This window comes from Arctopsyche grandis, chromosome 4 (genome assembly GCF_051622035.1).
Source record: "Arctopsyche grandis isolate Sample6627 chromosome 4, ASM5162203v2, whole genome shotgun sequence".
Lineage (NCBI taxonomy): Eukaryota > Metazoa > Arthropoda > Insecta > Trichoptera > Hydropsychidae > Arctopsyche > Arctopsyche grandis.
This window is the reverse complement of record NC_135358.1, coordinates 20,663,153-20,683,355: the sequence shown is the minus strand read 5'-3', so window position 1 is coordinate 20,683,355 and position 20,203 is coordinate 20,663,153. Positions and strand designations below refer to the sequence as shown.

Here is a 20,203-nt window from a genome sequence, read left to right as displayed (position 1 = left end):
AATGATCAGTTGTATGTTCAAGTATATAAGAAATAAATTAATCCAAAGTAAAAATCCACGCCGTAATTGGTACAGCCCTAACATGACGTCGACTACAAATAGCCCGCGTCTTGAACTAATCCGACTTAGCTCTCTCTCTCCCCTTGCGTTTTCCTCGAGGATATAGGCTTCCAACTTTGGGTCATAATTGTGCGAAAGTCGCGATAAGTGTGACAAGGTATCCAGAAGGCTTTCTTACGAACAATTCCCAAAGAAACAGAGGGAAATTTCCCTTTTTTTCCACTCCCACTCACTTCTCCAAACGGCGAAAGCTTAGATTTAAAATTTTATCTACGCCTAACTTCACACACACACACAACTATTGAACTTTCGCATTGCGATAATATATTAGCGAGGATTTATTCTGATCGCCTATCTAAACTTTCATTTACTAATTGCGTCCCTTTTTCTTACACATATCTATTGTTTTCAATTAAATTTTAGACTCGCAGAGGAAAATCGACCGCAAATAAAAAAAATACCTTAAACCTATACGAAAAATATTCAATAAATATTCATAATTTTGTCATAACATTTATATAAGTAATATCATACATATTCATGTGTAACTTTATGAGAATTTAGTATTTAGATACATATACATATTTTTATACATAATTTATATGTTAAAACAAAACTTCATCTATTATTCACGTTGATCATTGAAGAAAAACTGATTCAATATAAGATTTGAATTTTAAATTTTCACTGTAATTTACCCTATAATTGTGTATCCTATATGTATAATAATCTACAAATTGTGCTTTTATAGTACAACTTGCATCGCCAATTCAAAATTCACATATTCTTTTGAACACCCTCACACGAACGACCCTTCCGAATAGAGCTCAAATTCTCGAAAGTAATCGCTCAAACGGTCTCGACATTTCAATTAATTGAGCAAACATATCAGATAGCACATACAAACACGAGAGATTTCTTTGGTGTCGCATCGGTGAAAAAAGGGAGTCGGAAAAGCGACCTAAACGACACGGCCGATTCTCGAGGCAATTAAACCGAGACCTTCACGTTACCCCACAAATACACCCCCTTTACAGAAACATGTCATCATTTCACATAGTCGCACATACGTACATATGTACATATATACGTGCGAACGCATACGAACGCCTACAGTTTACGACAATGGGGTCCCACAACTACCTGAAGCAGCCAACGCGTACGTATCGCATTTTCGCGAGAGTCGCGTTCGCAATCCACAATGGCGGAAAATCTTAATTTCCGCCTTTTGTCGACGACACAACAACACGAGACCCCCGTGCGTGAATTTCTCGGTTTCCTCCGCAGTTGTCGGGGGGGTTGAGTCTTTCATTTGTCACCGACCTGTCAACCGAGTGGCCAAAATGTGCGGACGGACAAACTACCCGCATACACACATATTATATATACAAATAATACGTGTATATATGTATGTAGACATAACCGCAACCCCCGACAATTGAAGCTTGTTCAAAGGTACATACGTATGTACATACATACATACATACAAACACATTGAAAGTTGAGCATCGACAAGTAAAAGGACACCTTTGTGAAAATGAAAATGCATAATTATATTTAGATGAAATTGATATATAATTAATTTTATGATTAAAATATTAAATACATAAATAGGCGACGAATTTGTTCTTTATATAACTTTTGTACATCATGACAATATGGTTAACAATGTGGACATCAAATGATCAATTTTAGCACCTAAATAGGTACTGAAACTTAAAAAAAATAAACCTGCCGACCATACTCTTAGTAGTCGATAAGATAAGGAACTTGTATAATACATAAATTTATTGACTGTGGCTTTTTATCTTAACTTGAAATTCAAGGAATTCGTTTGATTTCAACAAAATTTACACTTCATTATATTTATCTAAAAAGTATCTCATTTTTTTTACCAGGTTATTCCAAATCTTATTTTAATCTCACACTTATTACCAAACTTAAAAATATATAAATTCATATGTACCATATAAAAATTTATACAATTTACAATATCCATATACATATGTATATTAAAAACAAATAAGATGACAAAAGAGAGAAGATGTGAGCCAATTTCTGAGGAAAATTAAACCAAATAAATTGGCAAATTGATAGGAAACAATCGACTTTACCCAATTACCCAAACCAACAACACCACAAAAATACTTCAAAACATACAAAATACGTATGGGTATGTGCAGTTAAAAATTTAAAATAGAAATTACACGACTTGGTAACGAGCTTAATTCAAAAATATTCATACGTAGAATGAACATCAATATTATACTGATTGAGGTTCAGTGCAAAATTTTTTAAATGAAAACCCTCAATACGTATTGTCAACGCCCCATCATTCGCGGAAAATATTATTGTAATTGGACAACGTCCTCGATGAAAATTAATTTTCTATGGACCAACTTTTCCTGCTCCAATGCGAATTTCCCCCATTCAAAACCAACGCATCAATTTAGTTCGACATAACTACTGGCCACCAATACATATGTATATCTACCAACACACATACATACATATGTATACGTATAATATAATATAACGTAATACAGATGAAAAAAAAATGGTAATCGCACAGCCGATAGTTAGAAAGCATTACGCACAATGACGTAGTGAAATTGGCAAAGTGCGGGCATTCGTAATTACGAATGTGCTCTGTTCTCTGTCTCTCTCTCCTACCCCTGCCGATATGATTTAGCGACGGGGGGAGGGGGTGGCTCGGGGTTGGGCGGATTGGCGCAGACGCCAAAAGTGATATTTACGAGTGTGGTACGTACTTTATAAATTACTGCAATTTTTGCATTAGGGAGGGACTAGGGGGTGGTAGGGGGTGGTCGGTTGAAGCAGTCGCACGTTGCGGCTTAATGAAGAGTAATTCCTGAAACGAGGGTGTGTATGTGTACGCGACTGCAATAACGACGCCAGATGATGTCCTCCCCCGCACTATTGAGGGATGATGATTATTTGATCTGACGCCTGTACATCGTTACAAACCCACATACATACAGAGCACCCACATACTTAAAATTATTCCAAAGAAAAATTATCCGCCTTTGAAAAATATGATTTGAACCCAAATAATACAGGAATCGATACTGAATTCATATCATTAAAAACAATACACCTTCTATTGAATATACTCTTTGGTTTAACACTTTGAACTTTTAATATATAATATATAACCTAAAAGTACAAATAGACCCAATAAGATTTTAAAAAATTCAACACGTGTTTCTTTTTCCGACATGCCGGAAAATTTATTGAGCGTTCGATAACGACAATCGATAAAGTCGCCGAGGGAAAGCGTGTAAGTGTCACATTTTCTCTTCGCCGAAGTATTTTCATCTGCAGAACATATGTATAAGAAAATCCCCCGACCCAGAAGTCGCCCACATTCAATCCTGTGAAATAAGTAGGCGTACAATTTATAAAGCAATAAAAAAATCCATTTAATTTAATACAAGATTTAAAATTGCACTGCAAAAAAGGAAGCGTTTTAAAACATTATTAAAATATTTGAGAGAGAGAGAGAGAGAGAGAGAGAGAGAGAGAGAGAGACAGAGAAGATGGGAAAAAAAACCTGTGGAATGCTCTAAAACGGATCTCCAATGCAAATAAGACACTCGAAACTTGCGTCCCGTTAAATATTCCAAAGCGAGGAAAAAAATCATTTATCCTCGATTTCACAATGAAAGAGCAAAGCGATGGTCATAAACGATTAATCACGCCTTTACGCCATCATCTTCAGTCATAACGCGAAAAAATCATATAGCCAATCTTTAAATTTTTAATATTATTACATACTTATTAATATAATCAAAGAAGTATGGACGTTGTATTTTCTACATAACGAGGAAAGACAAGAAACGGAATACATGGGTGAGGAGCACCACAAGGGTAGTGAATATAGTGGATAGAGTGAAGAGATTTAAATGGCAATGGGTGGGCCACGTAGCTAAAATAATGGATGAAAGGTGGACAAAAGAAGTGCTAGAATGGTACCCGAGAGAATTCCAAAGGGTAAAGAGAAGACCGCAGGGAAGATGGTTAGACGAAATTAGGAAAATGTGTTGGGTGAGATGACTGAGAGTTGCGCAAAGCAGAGACGAGTGGAAGCGTGTTGGAGATGTCTTCGTCCAGCAGTGGATGGTGAATGGCTGGAGATGATGATGATGATGATTTATATAATTTGAATCATATTCATTGACCATCCGAGGATATTAGAAGTTTGGTAGTTGATATTTATTTATTTAAAGTTTGAATCATTGTGGCATTACAGGAATTCCTAATGCGCCATTATGGTCAAAAATATAACAGAAACGAAACAAAATAATAACTATAGGAATTAGAGATAACGAAAACAAAACATATGTAATGTATATACACAAATACATTTAACACCATCATAAAAATAAGACATTAAAATAGTAGCGGATAATAGAAAATTACAAATTATAAACAACAAAGAAGGGAATGTCTTATAAAAGAAAAATAGGGAAAGAAAAATAAAAATATATACATATGTATGTATGTATAGGTCTGTATATATACATACATATATATGTATGTACACAGACAAAAATACATTTATACATAATCATAAAAAACAATAGCATTATAATAATAGCAAATAAAGTAAAAATATCAATGTCTTGCACCTACAGCCAGTTCCAATAAATAAGAACCAACTGTAAATACAAAACATCCCTGTGAGGCCAAATGGAAGAGAGTAAATCAAAATTCCACTCATACATCACATGCAATTATTAAAAAAATGATGAGCTCAGACTACCAGACAAAAAAAATAGGTTAGAATAGTATCCGATGATTTACGCAAACAAAGGTTGAAAATATCACATTCAGGCTCAAAAGCAACGATTTCATTAGGAAGTCGAATAGGTCTTGGAATAGGAGCCATTCGAAAAGAACTGTGCGAACAGAAGGTACATACAACCATCAAATAATGATGTCTACCACGCACATAATTATTAGGAACATAAAGAATTATTATTTAAATTTATTTTTTGCTAGATTATACAAAGTATAGTCTGAATATTAATTTTAATTTTCTGAAAAGATTTATACACATATTTCGAATTCAAATATCATGTAGTCTTTTTAATGTGAATAAGTAAGTAGGTAAAATAAAATAAAAATAGATCTAATTTAAAGACAATTACATTCGATAAACCTTACGACTGCCGAATATTAGAGAAAAATTAATTATCACCTACACGCATCCGATATAGTAATAATAATAAATAATATTGATTTAATCTCCACGCCGAAATAACCAACTAAAATAATAGTACACACAGTTAAGTGGACGTCATTGTTAATTACCGAAGAGCTCTTTTGGGATTTGCCGGCGTTCGATAAAGCGAATCCATCGAACATTTACCACTATGGACCCGATAGCCGAGGGCACTTTATTGAGTTATTTCGTTGAGACGCTACAATATTGCCAAAGTTTCCGCAACTTAACGAACGTTCACTATCACCGTCTATTATTATTATTTTCTTTTTTTATATAAGAGAATATCTGCGTTCAAGAAAGCTGCGAAAAAATATATAAATGTACTCTTCCTTGGAGGACAATGCCGAAAAAATATACCTATTCAAAGTCGAGGTGTTCCTTCGTCGGTTTGTTCGCGAGTTAGCGTTTAAATTATTCGTCGTGGCGCCAGAATGAGAAATTCCCGACAAGTGCCCCGGTCTCAATTATTTCCTATTTCCACATTTTTTCGCTCTCTCTCCCGGCCTCGAGGGCCGAGAACGCGGCTGCAGAGAAGCAGGGAAGGTTGAGAGAGGGTCGAGGGGATGCCCTTTATGTTTTTAATGAAAAGTGCGCGAAGGGCCTAGAGAAAGGATTGCCGATATTGCCGGCGGAGGCTTGCACGTCTACGCATCCAGGAATAATATGCACGGTAAAGGTCCCTCGAAAATTAGGCTTTTAATTGCTTCGACCCTATATTATTGACGATAAAAAATTCATTGCTCGAATGAAAGAAATAAATTTCATACAATTAGAAAGTCTGATGACGCTCGTACTCGTTAATGCGCTATTTACATGTGTGGTTCATATTGCTCGTTTATTATGAACCTGTACAATTCACATCCTAATTATTTTATATCTAAGACCATCTTTTTTTTTTACATTACATTTTATACCAGGAAGGCCTTACAGGTAAAACCCAATGCGCCTTCCTGGCCAATTATAAACAATACAGCAATTTTATTTTACAAATCGCTGAATTACGAAAAACACTGAAAACTTGCAAATTAACGAGACATCTATGAATTGTACATACATTTTATTGTACATTACTCATACTCAAATAGTGGTGACATAGTAGGTAGGAAGGATTTTTAGTAAATTTTTAATCGGGAGCCGTTTCAACAATGAAATCAGAAAAAATTGGCAGAAAAATTATTTTCCATCGAGATCAGCTCATGGGATCGAACCCGGCGCCAATCGACGCTAAGCAGAAGTTTAACGATCGAGCTATGCTGCTGGCTTATCTTATCTTAAAAAAAATTACAATATTATTCTCTATAATTTTGATTTAGATTTGAACAAGATATGGAAATTAATAACTTGGAAAAAGTTAATTTTATTTCTGAAAGTACTTATGCAGGTCGTAAGCCTCCAATTTATTCAACTCTCCTATAACGCACTGAATCTGTTTAACGGAAAAGCGTGAAAAAAGAAAATAAAATTTTAAAACATTTCTGAAATGTAAGGAGACAATAAATCCTGTATCATGTTTTCTCATAATTTCATTTCACTATTTTCCTTTCTTACTTTTTTTTAGTTTTCTTGCGGAACAGATCTAGATATCTAGCTAGCAGTAAAGCTCGATGCTTGCGTTAATGTTAACCACGAAGTGGTTTCCGGGTTCGAGCCCTGGGTTGACCTCGATTGAAGAGAATTTATTCGGAATATTTCTGCAGTGCTGCTAGTCAGACTTGGATATTTGTAACTTCAACTCGATTGTTTTCTATCAGAGTTTTCCAATTTATTTGTTTTCATTATTGGAACAGCACCTCATCAAATTGCATAAACCATCCCACCTACTATTTTTTACCACTATTTGAATATCAATTTATACTTTTTGGGAAAGGTGGCATATAAATTTATAAATGTAAATATGTATGGGCAAGCTTAATAAATTGACTTTCTTGTTATTATTATTATTATTTTTTACTCTTTATTATTTATTACTATTTATTATTTATTATTATATTATATTAATTTCTTTTATCGTTCAATTATTTATATGGACGATGGGGATTTCACTATTCTCCCTATCGTCTGAAATAAAAAGTTATTATTATTAATAACATTGGTTTCGCTCACGGGTAAAGCCCGTCATGTGCACCATTGTAAAATATAACTAAAAAAAACATTTAAAATAAGAAAGTTGTCTGTGTAGTATACAAATTGATACAAAAGTATCTTCAAATATCAGAGCTGCTATCGCTAATTGTGGATTCAATTTATATAAATTTTCTTTTTACAAAAGGAAAATAAATCAGAGTAATATTGGTCATAAACTAACAAAAATGTTTCAATATATGTATGTATGTACATATTTACACAATAATTGAATAACGAAATCTTATCTTCATGTATTATCAGATGTAAAATACATAGCTTACTTCAATGTATCATATGAGTGGGTAATTTTATTGATTAGACCATAAACACTGAAAATTTCAATAGCAAAAATATTTCAATAATAAACCTACTTATTTACATACACCAAAAAGTCAAAAGAAAATCAACAACCGGAATGCAGAAAAACAGTACAACGAATCCATTTACAATTTCATCACACATGCACGCGATCAATTTATAACCGAGCGGAATAAATTCAACCGGAATGCATTTCGCCGAAATCCCGACTAGGATGTATCGAGTTGCCAAACGGCATTTGCAGACGCATCCACTTCCGGTTGACACGCGACGTCCATTACGGTCTACAAGTAGGTAGTTGCAACGTCTTTCAGACACCACATATATCACGACGGGACACCTGGACACCCTGAAACTGCGAACGCATACACCATTATATGTATGAGTATACATGTGGATACACATCCCGCCACGACACAGATAAAATAACGTGCAAACATGTGCATTTGAGTAAGTGAATCGCAAGTCGAAATTTCATTATTTTATCACTTATTTATATACATATGTATATATACATATAGAAAGTACCGGAAATATTTGACACCGAACAAACGAACGGTCGTCTGTATGTAACGAGGCAACTTTTAATCATGACGTCTGCTCTCCGAGCGAGTATTTCCTTTTGAAGCTTTCCTTTTGTACTTTTGTGCCGGTAGCCAACTAGAGCTTTCACCTGAGCTACTTGCTGCTGCAACACTATTTGTGCTCACTTAACTGTACGTTCCAGTCAAGTTTTTTAATCCGAAAACAAACATACCACCACCCTCTTATAAAGTCGTAATTATACAGATAGAAGAAACATGTTGACATTCACATTCACAGTGAAAGTATGGCATTATATACACAAAATCCGCTTTTGAAGTCCCATCACATTTTAGAATTTTATTTTGCTTTCTTTCTTTACAATACATATACTGAATGTAAACAAAAACCTTTTTTGTATTAAAATAAAAACCTTAGACAATCTGTTCTCGACACTGTACGCATATATGTATTGTATTCATACCTCATTATCGATCAGTATCAGTCATTGTGCTAATCAAGTTGGGCCATATTGGCAGGTTGGATAGAGCAGGCCGACTAATTTGTATTGTCTGCACAGTTTGACATTTCCTGCGAATAAAATATGAGACCATCACGTGAACATGACGAATGGATTAACGTGACGTTTGAACTGTTCTCTCATTAGTTATCTATCGGTGCATTAACTGAAGATTAATATACGACGGTTACGTGACTAAGTAGTTATGATCCCTTCCTTTTTCTGTATACATACTAGCGCGGATCGTTAAGTTTTGGTATATAGTAATACTGATTGATTTGTTTCTTTGCCGTCGGCAAACAATCTTAAAAACACATTACACTAGTATGATATGTATTATACATATATATATATATATATATGAAGTTACATGTGATATCGGTTCGCATAAAAGGATCTTTCCAATATCCGACCCGTCTCACATTCTACATACATACATACATAGTTGCAATCTACGAAAATACATAAACAGAAAGCTAAAAACAAAATATGACGACGTTTTTCATTCGTTTCGAGCAATAAACAAGAATTTATGTGTCAGCGATGACCCTGTCGCGTCTTTTTAAGCGGTGTCCTTAATTATTTTTTGTTTTTGTAAAAATTTTACGAACAAAAAAAGAGCAATTTGAGGATCGTTAGAACAATGCGAAACGCAAAGTAACGCTTGGCGAAGATTAATAATGTCATTTATAATATTCGCGAAATAAAATGCTAATCACGACTCTTAACGGATATTACGATGCAAATTTTCTTTTCTATTAAGCTTTGATTTCTTAGTGCGTTTCCTATAAAGCGTTCACAGTTCTTGATTATTATTTTTTTAATTAAACTTGCAACTTCCGTCACAGCACAATAAAAAATGAATGCGTTAAAAATATTTTACATTTTTTTTTATACATTACTTGCAATTTTTTCCAACATAATATTATCACTGCATTAAACCGTGTACATATTAATACAACGCATCGCCTTGATAATCGATAGCAATAGTAAGTATCACCACACACAGGACCGGCTTAAAGGTGCAGCAGAATAGGCACGTGCCTAGGGACACCATAGCCAAGGAGCTCTCATTTTTTTCTATTTTTGATTATAAATTGAAAAAAAAATGGCTTTCTTTGAACTTATAAATAAAATTTTATTCAAATAATATATTTTTTTCTATTCGAAGTAACAATACTGACTTTGAAATATTAAAATTTGCGAAGAACGCAGGAAGTCGACTATAAAATATCAAATAAATCAAACATACCCTTTTGTTGTCTCGAAACTTGAGCCAACCAGCGACGATAGTCTGATCCGTCGGCACCTCGCTGAAGTCCATCTCCTCGCAATCGTCGTCTATGATGATCGAGTGAGCCGGGGAGCTGAAGACGCCAGGTTCCCCGATACTCCTGGCTGGCGATCCGAAAGCTTTCCGATTCAAGAGAGGAGAGCTCGCCGCACTGCTGGAAGCACTCTCGCCCTGGAACAGGATCTCCGACCTCCTGCTGATGAGCGGAGACGAGCTGTGAATGGAGACACTGTCGGAGATGAGCTCGCTCCTGCGGGATACCACCGGCGAGTTGCTGACGGACAACATCCCCTGGGCGATTTCAGCCCTCCTCAAAGCCTGAGGAGTATTGGGGAAGCTGCCGCTGTTCTTGTCCCTCATAATCATCCCGGGTCCGTCCAGCTTCCTCTTGCACAGGGGGGTGCATATGCCCGGTTTGACGAACGCCGACGGGTCAATTGTGACCTGGAGCTTTCGCTTAACCGCCGGCGAGTTCTGACAAGTCATTATGGCCTCGCTCGTTATCTTCTTAATGGCCCCAGAGCCGGTGGGGTCGCAAGAGGGAGCCGACTCGTTGCGGATCCTGGAGATGCTGGCGTACCGGTGCGTTTCCGGCAAGTCACTATGTTGCCTCAACTTTCCGTTGTTCTCGTCCATCTTGTCCACCGTTTGTCCTGTCAGTTCTTTTCGACTATTTGCTTAGTACGAGGGTCGTCGCTTCAAGCCGGAGCCAAATTGTCGATGAGCAATTTCGCCGAACACCAATTTTCCCATCGACGGCACATGACTACTACCACTTCAGATTTGCTACACTCAAACATCTTAAATTTACCGAACTTTCACGTCGAAGTTACAATTCAGCATCTGTGAACAAAAATAAAAAGAAGAACATCAATAAATTTTTAACTAAAGACGTTAACGCTAGTAGGGTGTATACATAAGTGCCAAGCCGTCGAAAATATGTTTTCCGAATTGACTACAAAATACACCTATGTACATATGTATGTATTTTTAAATATAGATATAATAAAATTTTGTCTAAGTAGATAATACTCACTAACATAATGGGATACTATTTGATTAAGAAATGTCATAGAAAAGTTTCAATGAAAAAAGAAGGATATTAGTTATATTCAGAAGGACCTTGAAATTACCAAATTAACATTTCTAGAACACATATATTTCTGAAACCAAACAATGAGCTTTAATTTTGAGCCGAATAAGACACTCATATAAACTTTGTTTAAACCTACATACATAGATACATAGCATTCAAAGTGCATAAAGTCGTATGATATGTACATACATAGGTACATATGTATGTATGTTGTATTAGGTTAAGCAATCCGTTCTAAAAGTTAATTATTTATATACATATTTATTGCTGAAATGTATTAACGATTCAGACAAATCTCTATCCATTCCTTAAATTGAATATTTGTATGATTAATTTTTATTGATATATTTAAGTTTGGACCATTGTGACATTACAGGAGCCACAATGGTCAAAATAAAGCAAGAGAGAAGAGAAAAAATATTTATGCATTTGTGTGTATATATATAGACAATAATATATGTATAATAACCATAAAAACAAAAGCAGATAAAATAAACGTATCAAATAAATAAATATGTACATAGTAGGGAATATTTTACATCTACAGCCAGCACCAATATACATACATATAAGAACCAGCCCTAAATACAAAACATCCCTGCGAGGCCCAAATGGAAGAGAAAAGATCAAAACTCCACTCATAAATCACATACAATTATGAAAATAATTATGAGCGCAGGCTACCAGACAGATAGGTGGAAATAATCTCTGATAAGCTACTCTCACTTAGGTAGAAAATATCACATTCAGGCACGGCAGCAACGATTTCATTAAGAAGTAGATTGAAATATGAGATAAAGACCTGTGCGGGCAGGAGATAGAACTATCAAATGATGATGTCTACCAAGCACATAATTATTAGGGACATAACGTCCCAACTGTTCCAGCAACGACGGGCATGACGTATTACCACGTTGAAGCTGGAGAACAAAACGAATTAATGAGAAATTTCTCCGAAGTTCAAGGGAATTCTATGCATGCCCAAAAGGAAAGGAGTGTGATAGAGATATGGGTAATAACCATACTATGTTTTATAGTTATATACGAAACGAAGAAATGAAATATGCCTATATATTTATATGAAAGTACGTAATTATAATATGTATGTAAATACAGATCTTAAGGTTTTACGTATGATTTTTACGTAGATTTTACGTATGTAAACGTCCGTTAAGTCGATTTTCGATGTCTATTGAATAAGTCAAATCTCAATTATTATTATTATATAGCGATCAAAGTGAACCAACCGCACTTCCCAAACATTAATTTGCCACCCGCTTGATTTGGAATTGAATCGGTCGACTGTCACACCGGAAGCAATAAGGTTATTTCCATTGCCGATACCTTCACTCTCCCTTCTCTCCCTTCCACCGCCCCGACGACGGAACTGATCTCATTAACATCTCAAAGACAAAGCTGGGTTTTGGCAGTGTCACTGGTACATAGAAACAATCAAACAGAACCCCCACAGCCGAGGGAAATAAACGATTTTCCTCAAAACGGACACACCGCTCATAACGTTCATACCGCATCCTCAAAATGATCATAATGATCATAGTCATTGGTGACTATCATATGCGAGCTGAAATTTTTATTTCCTGGATACACTTAAACATTACAATGATATATATTTTATATGCACATACATATTTACAGCTATTTCCCATCCACCACTGAATGAAAGCCTCTCCAACGCGCTTCCATTCATCTCTGTTTTGAGGAAATCTAATCCCACATATTTTACTAATTTCAACCACCCATTTCCCTCGTGGCCTTCCGTGCACCCTTTTACATTCTCTCGAGTACCATTCGAGCACTTTTTCGTCCATCTATCGTCCAATCTTCTGGCTGTGTGAAGACAAAATTCAAAAACTGTAAATAATAATAATACTAATATTTTTTTTTTCGGATAATAATGACAATAGTGCAATTCCTTTTATCCATATAAATAATATGTATATATGTAGGTAGATAATCCAAATGAATGATAAAATAAATAAATGTAATATAATGATAATAGATATATGTATGTACATAAACGCCAAGTTACTACACAAATTCCAATGCACTCAAAGAAGTATGGAACGTTGTATGCTTGGTATAACGAGGAAAGACAGGAAATGGAATAAGTGGATGAGAAGTATGACAAGGGTTGTGGATATAGTGGACAGAGTGAAGAAATTGAAATGGCAATGGGTGGGGCACGTGGCTAAAAGAATGGACGAAAGGTGGTCAAAAGAAATTCTAGAATGGTACCCGAGAGAATGCAAAAGGATAAAAAGAAGACCGCAAGGAAGATGGGTAGACTAAATTAGGAAAATGTGTGGAGTGAGATGGATGAGAGTTGCGCAAAACAGAGACGAATGAAAACGTGTTGGAGAGGCTTTCATCTAGCAGTGGATGGTGAATAGCTGTAGATGATGATGATATGTACATAATAATAATATTAAATAATAAATAATAATAATAATAGCATAATAATTGAGTTCCGAGGAAAATCATTATCATGTTCAAATTCAGTGGGTCACACTTAGTAAACATTGATAAGCTCTACACTGAATTTTATTTTTTGTTGATCATCTGTTATTTATCTTAAATCACTCGTTAAATTTCAAGGACAATGCGTTATTAAACTAACTAACTTAATCTAACTACATACATATTGTTGATTTAAATTTAAATTTAAGCCAATATTATTCGAATGATATTTATATGTATGTATGTGTGTATGACATAAAATTCATTGCCTATTTGAATTTGTAGATACAGAGTTTTAATATAAATATTTTCACCACTTTGAATATTTAAAAAAAATAAAAATAAAAAAGAGAGGAAAAATCTGTATGGTCATTAATTTTATTTTCCTTTTTAAAGTTCAAACATTGAGATCGGAAGCTTTGCAAAGCTCAGCAACAAACAGTCGCGCAACAAATCTGCTTCGGATGCGCACCGCACCTACCCATTTTACCGGTAGGGGTCGGCTAAAAAAAAAACGGTTTAACCGGATTTTGCGAATGCGGGCAGCGTAAACAGTTGCGGCAACCGTACAAGTGAACTGCACACGCCGGCTATTTTTCTTCGCGGGAAGTTTGATTAGAAAACTTGCCAGGGGAGGAAAGGAAACAGTATCTACTACTATTACTACTATGTAGTACTGCAGTGGCAATCGATAACAACTCGCACTAGTGAGAGTAGGCGTTTCTATTCCTTTAGGTAAAAAAAAAATAAATTGAAATCCACACCACGTACGTACATACATATTGTATCAAAGCAAAGGTGAGAAATTTACTTGTAAATTAATTAATCCAGCTACTTGACATCAATGGACTAAATCAATATCAATTCCGTTTATTGAATTTCAACCCCAATAATTGATCTAATTTATTTGAACTAATGAATGACATCTATCGATGAAAAAAATTATAATATTTTCGTACTTCAATTGTTTTCATTTCATGCTTTCATCGTTTCTATACGAATGGAAATTATACAGATTTATTTATTATAATGAGATTCCATATATCAAAACTGTTTAATATACATCACACATCATAAAGACCTATCATTTTATCTTGAAAACCAGCTACGAGATAATATTTTCCTTCTTGGAAAGTATCGCAGATTCATAACATGTATCATTTACATATATAAGGTTATATTATATTAGTGCTGTGATTCTCAAGATATAATGGTATATATTTTTCTTAGAATATGATTATAAACATTGAAAACGGCCTACCTAATAGCGATAATATGTCCATTTTGCATTGCGTTTATAGCAAACACGGCTAATTTCAAATGACTCAATTTTCTTATTGTTTGATTAGCAACCGAATTTCATTTGTTATTTCATTTTTATTATTCATTCAAATTAAATTTTAATGAGTTTTTTAAAACCTGCTCTATAACTTTGAGCTAATCTAGGACCAATCTAAAATATAATATACTAGTGTTTTTACCCGGCTTCGCTCGGTATTTGTAATATAAAACGCTTAAACATGGCCAATCTAATAGTAAACATTTTATTCAATTTATTTGAATAGTTTTATTTTATTTAAATTTATTTGAATATAAATTGGTTTTTTTAGTAAAGACCCAAAACTTACATACCTACATATACATATGTACATAAAAAGTCTCTTTCGAAATTATATATTAGATTATTAATGTTAATATATACACATATGTATATTATTATATAATAATTCTTAGATGAATTCTAAATTAAACATTTGATCAAATGTACTGAAGTAAAATATAATTATAAAAATCTATACATACCTAAAAAATAACAAACACTTGACGTAGATGAAATCCACATTAAACACGATAAAACACTAAATACATTTCACTAATTATATTATGATTATGTTATATTAGATATGCAACACGTACACAAATACAGGCAACGATAATATGATATGAATTTAAAAAAGCACGTACATAGAAACATGCATGTGCGATTGCTACGCGATATGTATCAATAATATTACATAATATACAAACACTGGAATAAATAATGCACTTTGCGATATCGTCGTTGTTTTCCCTTTCGGTGAAAACTTACTTTTATAACATCGGTTTATGTTTGTTTATACTTTGCCATACACGAACACGAACGACGAAGAAACTTTTTCCCTTTTTAATAATCTTAATGCAAGTATAAACAGCGCACTAGAGTGAGAATTTTTGAAAGTTTTCGCACTTCCGGTGTCGGAAGTTGCGTCAGTGTGCCAGTCAGTAGTACGCGCGGCACAATTTTCCTAGACCGGAAGTGACGTAGGACGCGTGTTGACGGCGCGGCGTCGCGGCGCGCACTGACGTCGGCGCCGATGCAGCCTCCACTGCACTATACAGATATCCCCTATCACAAACTTTCACATGAATGACAATTTCGGTTTATTTCATGCCAAATTTTAATTTTAGTTTCAAAGTGAATGCACTTACATACATACATACATGCATACTTTCTTTTGCGTGTCATAGCAAAAACTCCACGGACATATGGCCCAACGACTAAACACGCACGACAAAATATCTAGCCGACTACAGCTCCAGCCAACTATTGATCCACACGCCATTAGATCCAACGGCATCTAATCACTGTAACATTTGTATTTGGTTTTAAGCGTAGCCAATTGATCTGTTGATTGAATTGAAAGTGGTGGAAGTCCAAATTTCAATTCCAAAAACACTATTTTTGTTTGACTTATTTATTTATTTATTTGTTTATTTATTAATTTATTGAAAAATCAACAGGTCTTAGATGTAGAAATTCATAAAAATAAAGAATAAATATAACAAAATAACATCTGAGCCCAATTATAGATTTTTACAAAATACACTATACTGTTCACCATGATCTCGATTACTCTGCCATTACGTATGCAGCCATCTCTTTCACAGACCGTCTGTTCACCGATAACAGACGGTCTGTGAAAGAGATGGCTGCATACGTAATGGCATAGTAAACAAGATCTTGGTGAACAGACGGGGTGAGAAAGAGATGGCCGTATACGTAATGCCTGGAGCGCATCCTCGGTTTACGGAAAATCTGTGAACGAGTTGTCAGGTAACCATCTAGTACACATAGACAAACAAATGAAAAAGAAAAGAATAAACACTAAAATATGACTAAATAGGACAATGCATAATTAAACATACAGTGATATAATATAATTGGATAAAGAATATATAATAGAAATAGAAATAGAAATGGTTCAATCAATCAAGACTCTCCTGATGGCAGTCCTGAGTTGATGTAAGGAAATACAGAATTGATCAACCTCATTCAGCTCCCCGCTAAGCATACGATAAACACGCTGTAGATAGGAATATTTTAGGGAATTGATTTTGAAAGGATTAAGTGAAAAGAGTGCAACGTTATTTCACAAATTCACTTCTCTTAATTCGATATCTGCAGAATCTTGGAAAAGCAGAATAAGCGTACTACAGGTAGGAATTTAAATAAAATAGAACGATACTGGTACTCAGTGGTGTCACCTTAATGGTTTCCATGGGTTTCCGGAAACCCGTTGTTAAAAATCAAAAGTTTCCGGAAACCCGTTATTTAATCTGAAAATTCATATAATTTTTGTTAAAAATTATACAAATCTTGAAAATTTAATTAACTTTCATGTAATAGTGTCTTGGACGAATATAAAAGATTTATATATGTATTTATTTATTTAAATAAATTTTTTGAAAAAAAATTTGGAAGCCCGTTGGTTCAAAATTGGAGATGTCGTTTTTGACAAATAAAATGTTTGAATTTGATAAAAATCGATACTATCGGTATTTCATTTTTTAATACCGATATTACCAAAGTATTATTCTAGGCCAATTACGAACATCGATTAACAATCAAAGAGACATATATGAGCACATTTGCAGCATTTTATAAATCAACAAATAAGAGTTACTGTAAACTCGATTTTTTGCGAGAAATAGGACAGGGTTGCCAATTTGTTGGAACATTATCAATGAAATCAGATAAATTGGCAAACTCTGATACGTCACAAACTCTGATAGGTCACGCAGTACAGCCAGGGATTGAACCCGTGACCACAAAATTAAAAACATTACACGCTAACTTCTGATCTATGTTACCAGTTAGGAATTATTTTACTCCATCTTTTTTTTTAATTCATCTAAATAATTAGAAGGTGTATGTATGTTGTTAGTACTGACATATGTACAAAAATCTAACCATATATGTCACCTTGGGGTTATAGCTGTCATGGGACATATGATGTATGTTTATAATAAACAATAAATAAATAACTAAAAATAAATATTATACAATACAATAGCGTCATCTATGGACAAACTGGCAAAATCAAAAAATTGATATACGGTAAGTCAATTTTAATTTTAATAACTTAATGGGGGGAGGTTGCTGATTTTATTGGATCCATCACAATAATGAAGCTAGATAAATCGGCAAATTCTAGCAGGAGATGGTCGATCTGGGTTTTAATAACTATCCAGATCTCGACAGCAGCGTATACATATAATCAAATGATCATTTAACTCCAGCCGAGATTTGAACCCACGAACTTATCTACTGGTCAACAGTGAATTAACCAGTAAGCTATAATATACATATAATATTACAATTAATCGCAGAAGCAACAACATAAACAATTTAATCTAAAATTAATTTTATGAAACATACACCAAAAGTTGAAAGTTTTCCAAAAACAAAACACGGTAACTCGCATAAATCCCAGCAAAATGTTGACCGTTGCCCAACTTTGACTACGTGACGCATTGAACGAACGTGTTGCAAATTTTCGCTATTTTACAAAAATATCAACAAATTAAACGACTTACCATAAATTTAAATTCAAATCAAAACGCTGAAAATTTAATTACTCTAATAAGCGGCAAATGGTCAACGCCATAAATAATTTTATTCAAAACTAGTCAAAACAAATTACAGTCTTTACGCGCGATTTCATCAATTTCTATCATGGATATATTGATTACTTCAAAAATATACTATCTGGATGATCGAGAGAGATGAATCCATTAACTTTTACTTATCGTCTGAAATAATCAAAAGTTTTTCAATTCCTTTCCAAAACCTTTCGTTTAAATTTTATCACAAAGCATCTAATTCTGACAAGGGAGGTATCCTTTTAGGGTGGGGCGAGTTGCCAATAGGCTGTATTGGCAACCCATTATACAAATCAAATAATATCTAAAAGCTAGAGGAAATCTAGCAAGCAACGTTCTTTTATTTCACTATCAACCTAAATAATGTCATTTTTTTTTTAATTAGTCAGAGGGAGAATTTTGGTCCTCGTGGTTCATAGAAAATATTCAAAGCAGATATTAGGTGAACATTGATTTGATACTAGTAGTTAAGATCAACATATTGTTCCCTTCTTGTTTAAAAAAAGAATTTAAGTTTTAGAAATTACTAGTGTTTTTACCCGGCCTCGCTCGGTATTTTATTTAAATTTATTTGAATAGTTTTATTTTATTTAAATTTATTTGAATATTCATTTGTTTTTTCATTAAATTGAACGTCACGGATTCTACTAACCAAACTAACAAACAAACAAATACATACAAAGTATCTTTCGAAATTATATATTAGATAATAATTTTTGAAAAATATAAAGGAACTAGCTGAACCCGGCATGCGTTGCAATGCCACAATAATGAATGCAATTCCCGTTCCCGTTCCCATTCCCATTGCGTTCCCGTTCCCATTTGTCGGAAAAACGCAGGCGGCGAACACATTTGAAGTTATTCAATTGTTGGTTTATTTTACTCTAACAACGCAGATGGCGACACGAAAACATTTGAAAGTATTGCGTTGCAATGTCACTCATTCCCATTTTTCCCGTATTCGTTCTCGTTTTGGGGCAATTTTTTTACAGAAATAATCGCGGACATACACACAATAACTCCTGTAAGTTTCATTCGTTTATTGTATCGAGAAAAGCCAGTTATCAATAGAAATATTGTTATTGATCCACAATAATAGCCGAAACATGATTTTTCTAATTAGAATTTTATTTAATTCTCATAAAGACAATTTAATATATTATCCCTATTAATCCAATTCAGACTCGTGTAAATACGAGTAAATACTAGTACGGACTTTTATCTCGGAATTTTACCGATTTAAAATTCAGCACACTTCCAATTAACCATCTTAAAAGAAAACAAAAAATAGTGTGAAATAGTGAACATTACCTTAATAAACATGTTTCAATAGAAAATTCTCAATATAAAATATGTAGTATTAACAGTGGGAAAAAATCCCAAGTGAAAATACGTACTTTTGGCTTTTGATTTGAACTGGGCAACTACTTAGAGAGATTTGAAAGCTGAAAAGTACTACAAATGAAAGATAAAATACCCGACTATAGATTCCAATATTCATTCTGAACATAAAATTGACAGATTTTGAGACATCGACCGAACAACACCAAGATATAGAAAAATCGTGCGATTTAAAAAACACATACATATATGTATGTACATACATATGTATCTCCG

General features: G+C 34.1%; 1 protein-coding gene across 1 annotated transcript in view; it reads right to left on the bottom strand.

The window, feature by feature from the left end:
* LOC143910867 (uncharacterized) overlaps nucleotides 1-16,016 on the bottom strand; it is a 259,246-nt gene extending 243,230 nt beyond the window's left edge. The window contains exons 1-2 of the mRNA XM_077429472.1: nucleotides 15,467-16,016; nucleotides 10,048-10,932 (exon numbers count right to left, since the gene is read on the bottom strand). Coding sequence (XP_077285598.1) covers nucleotides 10,048-10,725 — 678 coding nt within the window. The 5' untranslated portion in view covers nucleotides 10,726-10,932; nucleotides 15,467-16,016. The remainder of the gene's footprint in view (nucleotides 1-10,047; nucleotides 10,933-15,466) is intronic.
* Nucleotides 16,017-20,203: the final 4,187 nt, after the last annotated feature.